We start from the raw sequence: 11,013 nt of genomic DNA on the forward strand, positions 1-11,013 counted from the left end.
TGATGACGAAAGAAAAATAATAGTTTTCACTTTACCCTAACTTTGATACCTTATTTCCTTTGATTATGACATCACCAATATTCTTAGCTGTAAGTGAATTTTAGCATCAAGTATCCATGACAAACAGTTCTTTCTAGAAATGTCAAGTGTCACAAATTCAAGCTTTGACATATTCGACATGATTACAATTGTCATAGAATAATTGAGTTAATATTATAATAATGGTAAATTAATGTTCAAATAATAAAGCATGATATGATTATAAATTATACTATACACATGAACGTAGAATGTCTTAAGGGCATTTAGACTCATGAAGCATTGAACCAGTAGATTTCATATGTAATTTTAATTGTTTCACAATATTTATTATTAGTTTCAATAGAAATGGTGAAGAAGAAGGAAGAAGGAAGAAGAAAGAAGTGAAGGGGGTGAGTGGGGGTTGGGTATGGGGGTATAAAAATGGACCCACAATTTAAACTTCAATTTTAGAAAATGCATTTGTAATTAATTATTTAGTATAAATTAATTTTAAAAGTCTTGAAGAAAAATTTGTGAAAACAATTAATTAAAAAACTAATCAATGACGTGGTGTTGACATGACTATGATGTGACACTTACATGGCTATGTTGTTGCAAGTGAAAGTGGTATAATAATCTTAGAGTGATTTTTAATTCAGTTCAAAGATGTTAAGGAGGGTATTTAAACACTCGTGTAGTTTAAGTGCTAAAATAAGTTATCATATCCAATTCACGGTTTTATTTTATTTATTTTCTCTAGATATTAACACTAAAAAATTGTAAGAATTTCAAGACATATTTAATAGAGTAATATTCTTCTTCATGACACATCATATACTTATCAAAATGTATGACAAGAAAATATTTACGATTATTTGATGTAACAGTTTACTTAGAATTTAATTTAATGTTACAAGCTAATTAGTAACATATAAATAAAATAAAAAAATAAATCTAAACGGTATCAATTATTATACCTAGTAAAGTATCATAAAATGCCTAAAGAAAGTTATTTACTCAGTAATTGAATTGCAGATCAAAGACTTAAGCAAGTGCTATTAGGGATGTTATTGACATATAAATGTATACCTATGTATACCTTACTCAGAAAGAAAATTGATTAATTTTTAGAAAAAGAATAATTTTGAATTAATTAGTCTCAATTGGTCAAAGACTCGTGTTGATAATGTATTGTGAAATATTAGCAATATAAATTAATATAAGACAATAAATATATAAACAAGATATATGGAAGATAATGTTTTCGTATTTCTTTCTTATTAACTTTTTGATTGTACCTTTTTATACAAATTTTATAAAATAATCATCACTTAGTTATAGTAAAAAATTTATTTTCAAATTGCATGAATTAAATAGTTTTCATTTATTTCATATATGAACTTCAGAAAGAGTTATAGAAGATATCCACATCAATGGATTTATAACATGTACAAAATATAAATGCATTTTAATTTATCTTTATTTTTTATGAAAAATAAAAATATAATTTCACATAGACATATACCACAAAAGTAATAAAAAAGACTAAAATCACATAAGTAATGAAAAATTATAAAAAATTATATACCTCATTATTGACATATAATTTTGACCGATTTTTAACAATTTTAAGGAATCCTATTCGATTAAATACGTATTTTAAAACTTATTTTAAATTTAGAATTTTAGTCGATTTTGCATAAAAATCATATATTTTAGTATATTTACTTTATAAAATTATTGTCAATATTATAAAATATTGTAAATAATTAGTAATGAATTTCTAAATAATTATTTTATTCAAATGTCCCAAACTTTAAGTGATTTTAATTATATAAAATATATTATTATATTTATAGTATTTGAATTGAATAACATTTCTTTAAATTTCCTCAAAATTATTTAAATCTTAGCCTGTTCTATTCTAATTTCTTTCAATTCTAATCAATTCAGTTCTAATTTCAAAAAAACCACCCTTTTGTCTTAATTATAACTAATTTCTATTGCACTTTTAATCATTTCAGATCCCATTCAATATTTTTAATTTTTAATCTCGTATATCCCTCCTTAAAATTAAATCTCAACCTCTCATCTAAAATAATTTAATGATTGTGATTAAATCTCCTATTTCTTCCTATTTTTACACTAAAAAACCTAATCCCTAAAAAGATCATCCTATTCTCTCTCACCCTCTCTCTCACCCGTCTCTCCAGCTGCCTCTGTCACTTCTCCAAAGGAATCCGCCACCCTCTCTCTGCTCACCACTTTTCGGCGTAGGACGCCAAAGGTGGCGATGCCTTCTCTCTCCCCTAGCCTCTGCTCCTCCCTCCTCTCTTCTTTCTTCCTCTCTCCCCCTCCTGTCTCTTCTCCACAGCAGTCCGTTGAGGAGCAGCAAGCAACCAATAGCCGGCGCTGCTCCGCCGCCGTTCCTTTTCTTGTTAGGACCACCGAAACCAACATAATCAGCCGCCCAATCTCCCCTCTCTCTCTCCAGCAGCGAACTCCGGCGAGGCAGTGATCCGAGCAACAATTGCGGAACTCGATGATCCTTCTCCTCTCTTCTCCAATAGAAGCTCGCGAAGACAGCCAAGCGAGGCGACCAGCGGCTCTAGCAACCGGCGAGCGGCAACAGCTCGAGCCAGCGACAACTCTGACCGACATCACCCTCCCCTCTCCGCCATCCTCCTCCTCTCCTGTTCTCCGGTCGTCTCTGGCAACAACTGCAAACAAGAATAAGCAACAGGAAGAACTACGATTAAAAAGTTACAATTTATAGGCAGATGATCTTTATGTTCTCTTAATTTGATTTATTTTTATTTTTTATTTTGATTTTTCAAATGTGTGATTATCTTTTTTTTGCTGTTTGTGCTACTATTTTTGGTAATTTTTAAATTCCAATTCTATCAGTTCTAATATAAAATATAGTCATGTCCATGCTCTAATTTGATTTGTGGGTGATTTAGTATTCCTAGTTGCCTACCTTATAATTAATACGGAAAATGGCTTAAAATACCCTTGAACTATTGAAAATGGTACACAATTACCCCATCCACCTATTAGCCCCCAAATACCCTTCACATCCATCTTTGGTTCCAAATTTACCGCTTCATTAACGGACCAAAATTAAAAAAAATTGAATTATAATTTTTAATTATGTGGCACTCAACCATTGGTTGTAATTTAATTTTTTAAAATAATTTAAAACCCACCCATTACCCACCCATTTTAACTAAACCCGCCTCACTTACCCAATTTAAAAAAAAAACCTATATAACTAAAAAAGCCTAAAACCTTATTCCTCCAATTTTCACAAACCCACGCTACTTCATTGTCTTCTTCTTCTTCTTCTTCATCTTGCAACTTGAAGAAAATTCGTTCACAATCTCGACTTGAACTCAAGTAAGAACTTTTGTGCACTTCGAAATTTCAGTTAGGATTTATGTTTTAATCGATGTTACTTGTTTTGAGAGTCGATTTCTATTTATGTTAATATTTCGTGTATTCTGTGCTTTTTTGACAATTACTTATGGTGATACTACAATTTTGTTTAGTGTTGTCTATTTATGTTAGTGTTGTGTGTTACTATGTTGATTTTGAGTAAGATTTTTTTATTGTTGTCTCAAGTTTGTTCTTTTCTGCCTTTACTCGTCGTTTCTCCCTTTATTTCATAATACTTTTAAATTTGTGTTAGTCAGATATGCCTTTACTATTGGTAGGTATGAAATATTTTACTAAATGGTCCATTTTTTTAGATTTTAGGTATTATATTATATATTTTGTGTATGTAAAGTTTTACTTTGAAGCATGTGGTCCCTATTCTTTTACTCTTGGTAGATTCCTATGTTTTTTTAAAAATATTTTGTTGTTGTCTAATATGGCCCTTTTCTCTTCTTCTTCTTTTTTTTTTGTCTATAACGTCCTTTTCTTGAAGAATGGTTGACAAGGTGGACCTATTATTCTATTATGGGGGCAAGTGGGTACTAACACCTAATGTTATTTACATTAAAAAATTCACTCATGTTTGGAAGGATATGATCCATATTTATTGTCATATATAGACATATGTGAAGAGTTCCATGAAAAGTTAGGTTTAGTAAGGTCCAACAACTTCTACTCAAAGGACCTTCTGGGAGGTATTATTTGATTGAGGGGAATTCTGGCATAAGAACAATACAGACAACACTGTCTATTAAGTCTGGTGTACTTGAATTATTTGCTGTAGATGAGGGGGATGATGTTTTTCTAGCTATTGACATCAGCCACAATGATGAACCATACCTAGTCACAGTAGATGTTGCTACTGAAGGTGAATCAAGTGAGGAAGAAGATGATGAAAATGAACCTAATCTAGTCACAGTGAATGAACCTAATCTAGTCACATTGAATGCTGGAATAGATGTCGCAACTGAAGGTGAATCAAGTGAGAAAGAAAATGATGAAAATGAGCCTTATCCAAGTGACTACAATAGTGAAGAATTGGAATCCTTTAGATTGGAAAAGAAAAGAGAAATTAATGATCAACTTGACAACTTTAAAGAGTTGGAAAAAGGTATGAGTTTTAAGAAACTTGATGAAGCTAAAAGGGTTGTAAATTACTACTCAATTGCTAGGAAGGTTGCCCTTAGAGTTGACAAGAGTGACTCTGTTAGAGTTAGATATAAATGTATTGTTGGTTGTCCTTTTGTGTGTCTTATTTCTGAAGTTAAGAAAGGGAAAGGATTTGAAATTAAGACTTTGCAAACAAAACATACATGTCCAGAAGCATTCAAGAATAGAAGAGCTACTCAACAAGCTCTAGCACACTACTTTAAGAATAGGGTCCAAAATGATCCTAACTGCAAAATGACTGAAATGAGAAAGATTGTACATGATAAATTTAAGCATAATATTAGTTATTCAAAAATGAAGAGGGTTAAAAGACTTGTACTGGAAAAACTAGATGGTAGCTATGTTGATGATTTCAATAAATTGGAGGGTTATGCTCAAGAGTTAAGGGACAGTAATCCTAGTACTGATGTAATTATAAACATATCCAAAGAGGCTTTATTGGAACATGGACTAAGCAAAATTTTTGAGAATGTATATTTGTATTCAGGCTTTGAAAAGTGGTTGGAGAGCTGGTTTGAGACCATTTATAGGGTTAGATGACACCTTTTTAAGAGGCAAGTTCAAGGGAATTTTATTGGTCGCACTTGGTCAAGATTCAATGAAGAATGTCTATCCACTTGCTTGGGCAGTAGTGGATAGAGAAACTATTAGAACATGGAAATGGTTCATTGAGTTGCTGAGGAACTCATTGGGGTTGACAGATGGTGAAGGATTGACATTAATGTCTGATATGCAAAAGGTAATTTTCCAAGTGTTTGACAGTTTTTTATTTATAGTTATTGTATACACTTGAATTTTTTTAAGATATTCTATTCTATTTTTTTCTTATTATTACAGGGCTTGATTGGTGTTGTTAGTGCTTTCTTCCAAAATTACAAGATAGATGGTGTGCAAAACACATAGAAGCCAATTGGTCTAAGTCTTGGAGTGGTGTACAGATGAAGAAGATGTTTGGTGGTTTGCTTAGAGTACATATGGAGGGGAATTTGAAGACCAATTAAAGTCCATGGGTTCTGTGTCTAAAAAAGTAGTCGAAGGTCTTTTATGGTATCCACCACAACATTGGTACAGGGCCTTTTTTGACACTGTCTGCAAAAACTACTCCTGTGATAATAATTTTACTGAGTCTTTCAACAAATGGATTTTGGAAGCAAGGGCAAAACCAATAATCAAGATGCTGGAAGACATTAGAATTAAGGTATTGCTGTTATTTTATATAACTATATGATAACATCTATTAATGTTTAATATGATAGTAATATGTAGGTGTACATGTATAAATTATATATGTCATGTACATGTTATATATTTCATTGTTATCTATAGGTTATGAAAAGGTTGAAAAAACTTGAAGAAGAGGGTAAGAAGTGGACGGAAGAGTATAGTCCATATTCTGTGGATCTGTATCATGATTTCAGAATGATTGCTCAAGGTTGTCAAGTTGTTGCTAATGGAGACTTAGGATATGAGGCGATTGAGGGTATAGATAGACAAGTTGTGAATCTTGCTAGAAAGAAGTGTACTTGTAGGACATGGGATTTGACAGGAATACCATGTCCTCATACTATTAAAGCATTAGAACATGATAAAATAGAGCCACTGAATGAGATGTATTGGTGGTATTCTAAAGAAGCTTACTTGCTTGTATACCAGCCTAAAATTCAACCTGTTAGAGGTGAGAAATTCTGGAAAGTTGATCTTTCTCAAGCTATGCAACCAACACATTCATAAATTGGTTGGTAGACAAAAATTAAAGAGAGTAAGTGAAAAAGATCAGGCAAGAAAAAGGGAAGGATTATGGTCGAAAAGTTGAAAAGGATTGCAAATGACATGTGGAAATTGCAGTGCTATAGGTCATAATCGAAGAAGATGTCCCCTAGTAAGTCATGTTTTATCAATTTTTAATTACTTCCAATGTATAATTATTTATCTTACACTTTGACAAATTTTACAGCTTCAAGAAGGAAGACAAGTTCTCCCAGATGAACCAATCTTGATGCCAACTCTTGAATTTGTTGCATCTTCTAGTCGACAAACTAGCCATCAATCAAGTGAAGAATTCAATGAAGCTGCCGGTCTGTCAAAATCAAAGAGAAAAAATGCTTCAAAGGACAAAGTTGATGCACTACCAAAGAGGTCTAAAAACGATGGAAAAGAAAAAGTTATTGCACCTTTGATTGCAATTGTTGATTAGGATGAAGTTGAAGACGGTATTGAATATGAGGATGAGGATACAGTCCTTGCACCTAGAGTGATATTTGAAGAAAAAACTAGACTTCAAATAAAGAAGATGCTACAACAACCAATTGGTTCAAGAATGATTAGTTTTAAGGGTGATGAAAATGATGTTGTTGTCCCTACTAATTTACCATACTCACCAAAAAAGCTAACTTGGAAAGGCAAAGCATGTATGACCTCAAGTCAGTTGAAAAAAGACAAGGAAAAAAAGGTTGGCAAGCTTAAGGCAAAGAGGGACAAGCATTAGAAAGTAGTTGCTAAGTATTGATTTAAAGTTTTTGTTTAGTATGTAATGGCACAATGGAACTTCTTAAACTGCTATTTTTGGAGGGGCAAGCATTACATATTAGATTGATAATGTTTTGTGGGCTGAAAATATTTTGTGACTTGAAAATTGTATGAATGTATTCTATTATTTGGTGGTTTTGTGGAACTGTTGAAACTTTGTGGTTTGTGGAACTGTTGAAACTTTGTGATTGAATGCAAAGGACAGTGGCTGGAAAGGAAGCACTATTACTCTTTTTTTGGCTTCTTCAATACTTGAGTTGTTAGTGTTTCTAACATCCTTAACTATAGTTGAGTCAGTGGAGCTGAAGATGCAGAGGTTTTTGAGCAAGAAATATAGAAAAGTACAACCTACGGAGATTGTGATGGTTCGTCGTGTTCGTGACGGTTCGTAGGTGGCATCGTAGTGCAGCTGCTGAAGGAAGATGAAAAATTCTGGTGTTGGGTTATAGGGTGCATGACGGACCGTCGTATCCATGACGGTCCGTCCTGCTGGTTCGTCATGAAGATTAGAGAAGTAGTCCAGTACCCAAATTCCAGGAGTTTAAGTCTTTTGGAAGGGAGACCCTCGACGGACCGTTGTGCCTGTGACGATCCGTCTACCTGCCGCCGAGGGTAATGAAGAGAGCAGCAGAAGAAATTTTCCGTGTGTGACGGACTGTCGTAGCCGTGATGGTCCGTCCTGCTGGTTCGTCATGAAGATCAGAGAAGTATTCCCAGTACTCAAATTCCAAGAGTTCAAGTGTTTTGGAACGGAGACCCTTGACGAACCGTTGTGCCTGTGACGATCTGTCATACCTACCGTCGAGGGTAATAAGGAGAGCAGCAGAAGAAATTGCACAAGTATGGGACGACGGAATCTATGACGGTCCGTCGTGACCGCGACGATCCGTCGCGTGGTCCATCGATCCAGCCGCATTTTGATAGATTTCCAGCAGATAGAGTCCTTATTTAATTAGGTATCATTAGGCTGTGTCATTAACCCTGAAATAGATGGTAGTGATAGTCAACAAATGTTTTATGTCGCTATGTTTGAGCTGCTGATTGCTCCATTACTCTTGGTGTTGGTTATGTGGTTCTACCATCATAAAAAGAGTGTAAACCAATCTGTGATTTCTCACAATTTTCGTGTGGGATTGAAAGCAAAAAATTAGAGCAAGGCAAAAGAATTTAGCCTCTGATTAGCACAACCCATAAGAGGAAAAATCATTTCTAAATCTTACTCATATTTACAGAAGAAAACACATTGGAAGTATTAGCTAGTAGGTTTTCTTGTACTCTTTTTTATCTTCTTCTAGTTTGGGTTATTAGCAGCTTATAGTGAAAGTCACAAGTTTATAGTGAAATTCATATCTTTAACCTTTGAACAGAGGAAGCAACAATCACTGAATTACTGCCAAATTGATGAGAAATTAACAATGAAGTAGTAGACATAACAATCAAAACAAATGTAGCTTTTCCAGAAAATGCACACACCAATGTATCATTAGTAATAACAATATTGCATAATTCTTCATTAGTAGACACAACAACAACCAACATCATCTTCACAAATAATCAAAATAAAATGCAGCTCACTAACTTAACACAAACAATTGCACTACACTAAATCATCTTGGCAGCTGCAAAACCAAGAATAATAGCCCAAGAAACTGCAAGCAAACTTATCAATTTATGAACTTTCAACTCTAACTTCGAAACTTTTTCATCCAAGCTAGATACTTTCTTCATCTTTGAACTCTCAATTTTATCCATCAACTCCAAATTTGACATTTTTCCCTTCAAGGCAGAAACTTTCGTCAAATCAGAAATTTCATTTTCGTTCATATCGTTCAACTCAGACATTTCATCGGCAGTCATATCCTTCAAATAAGAATCTCCAATGCCACCCATATCCTCCACAATCTTCTTCAAATGATTTTTTTCTTTCCGAATTGAATCCAATTCAACTTTTTTATTATGAATCATGGTTGACACATGACGTGGAAGTTTGTCATCAATTCAATTCCAATAACCACAAGAATTTGACCCAACACGACCACATCTGTAGAATCGACGCCCACCATTTTCAATAGTTGTAGCAGTATAATATCTTGCCAAAAATCCACACTTATATGTACGAGATTGAAGTTCTTCAGGGGAAAAAATCGTAAGAAGAAGCTGACATTTTCTTCATGAAGAAGAAGAAGAAGACAATGAAGTAGCGTGGGTTTGTGAAAATTGGAGGTTAAGGTTTTAGGGTTTTTTAGTTAGATGGTTTTTTTAAAATTGGATAAGTGGGGCGGGTTTAGTTAAAATGGGTGGGTAATGGGTGGGTTTTAAATTATTTTAAATAATTAAATTACAACCAATGGTTGAGTGCCACGTAATTAAAAATTATAATTTTTTTTAATTTTGGTCCGTTAATGAAAGGGTAAGTTTGGACCCAAAGGTGGATGTGAAGGGTATTTGGGGGCTAATAGGTGGATGGGGGGGGGGGGTAATTGTGTACCATTTTCAATACTTCAAGGGTATTTTAGGCCCTTTTCCGTAATAAATATGTATTGCTTGTCCATTAATTGAGTTCGGTAAGATTCGAACATAATTTGAGTTATTCACCTAATCTTGTCACCTTGATTTTCTTCTTTTCTAAATGGTAATTTCATTGTGCTAATTTTATATGGCATTGATTAATTTGACACCAAAGTGATTCAGACAGATTTTATTGCTTGATAAGATAAATTTTGATAATGAACAAGTATTCTTAAACTTATCACCGAAATTTTAGATACACACTTATACTATACTAAGGTCATATTAATCCCTGAACTTATTTTATTAATAATTTTTTACTCTTTTTCGGTATACGTGATACTATCCTGTGAACCCAGCGTGGTTGACTTTTTTTCAAGTTAGTGACACGTAAGTCAAAAAGGGGTTGAAAATTACTTATAAAATAAGTTCAGGGGTAATAGGACCTTACTATTGTATAAGTATATCTCTGAAATTTCGGTCATAGATTGAAGGGTACTTGTGCATTTTTCCATTATTTTATTTATAATTTGTCAATTGATTATATAGTTGCCTTAATTATATTTGAATTAATTCTTACTTGTATTTTAGTAAATATATATTTCATTGAGCTAAGAATAATTTTGTTGATTTAGTTTCTCGTTTATAAGGATTATGTTATATTAATAGGATCCAAATTATCTCTTTCCTTAAATTCTTTCAATTATTAATATAGTGAATAAACTTATTTCATTTCCTTGGTTTAATTAGAATTTAAACAAAGTTCTTACTTGTTTATATGTAGAAAAAATTAATTAATAATAAAATTTTACTGCTCATTATTTAAGGAAAAGTATATTACTCTTTCTAATTTTATTTTTTTACTTTCTTAAATTTGATAAAAAATGATAATTTGTCTGTTTTGGTTCTCCTTTAAAATAAGGAAAATATTATTTAATTAATTCCTTAAAATATACTCTTTCTCGTTGTAAATCATGCTCCTCTTAGCTATATAAATAGGACCCCTCCTTTTATTATAATTCACTCACTTTTTTAACACAAGTTCTCTCATTGCTTTCAACTCTCATCTCCCACCTAGCTCATATTCTAAAATACTTTAGATATTGTTCTATTCTTGAAAAGAAATAAGAACTCTAGTTAGGCTTTAGATCATTCGTTCTTGTTGTGTTGCTGTCGTGGATTGAAAATCTTACTAAAATCTTTCATTCCTGACATAAAATTCTGCATAACCGGTTAGTTCCTTCTATTAGTTTAATTTTTGCATTGTTAGTATTATATGTGTATTATGTGATTAATGTTACTCTTGCTATCGTACTTTATGTGTTATTACTTTTCCGTATTCTCATTTTA

General features: G+C 32.7%; 2 protein-coding genes across 2 annotated transcripts; both read left to right on the top strand.

The window, feature by feature from the left end:
• Window positions 1-3,279: 3,279 nt before the first annotated feature.
• On the top strand, window positions 3,280-6,364 carry LOC138348274 (uncharacterized). Its single transcript, XM_069297115.1, has 3 exons — window positions 3,280-5,368; window positions 5,467-5,827; window positions 5,956-6,364. Exons 2-3 carry the CDS (start codon window positions 5,636-5,638, stop codon window positions 6,358-6,360), a joined length of 597 nt encoding a protein of 198 aa, XP_069153216.1. The 5' UTR covers window positions 3,280-5,368; window positions 5,467-5,635; the 3' UTR covers window positions 6,361-6,364.
• Window positions 3,985-5,532, top strand: LOC138348046 (uncharacterized). The gene is made up of 4 exons (XM_069296655.1): window positions 3,985-3,994; window positions 4,244-5,037; window positions 5,117-5,368; window positions 5,467-5,532. Exons 1-4 carry the CDS (start codon window positions 3,985-3,987, stop codon window positions 5,530-5,532), a joined length of 1,122 nt encoding a protein of 373 aa, XP_069152756.1.
• Window positions 6,365-11,013: the final 4,649 nt, after the last annotated feature.

This window comes from Solanum lycopersicum, chromosome 4 (assembly GCF_036512215.1).
Source record: "Solanum lycopersicum chromosome 4, SLM_r2.1".
Classification (NCBI taxonomy): domain Eukaryota; kingdom Viridiplantae; phylum Streptophyta; class Magnoliopsida; order Solanales; family Solanaceae; genus Solanum; species Solanum lycopersicum.

Bases quoted from the DNA above. Each gene is read 5' to 3' on its own strand.
- LOC138348046 (XM_069296655.1), top strand. The intron at 5,038-5,116 runs GTAATTATAAAC...ATTTGTATTCAG, and splicing joins ACAGTAATCCTAGTACTGAT to GCTTTGAAAAGTGGTTGGAG. The intron at 5,369-5,466 runs GTAATTTTCCAA...TTATTATTACAG, and splicing joins TAATGTCTGATATGCAAAAG to GGCTTGATTGGTGTTGTTAG.
- LOC138348274 (XM_069297115.1), top strand. From the start codon at position 5,636: ATGGGTTCTGTGTCTAAAAAAGTAGTCGAAGGTCTTTTATGGTATCCA. The intron at 5,828-5,955 runs GTATTGCTGTTA...TGTTATCTATAG, and splicing joins TGGAAGACATTAGAATTAAG to GTTATGAAAAGGTTGAAAAA.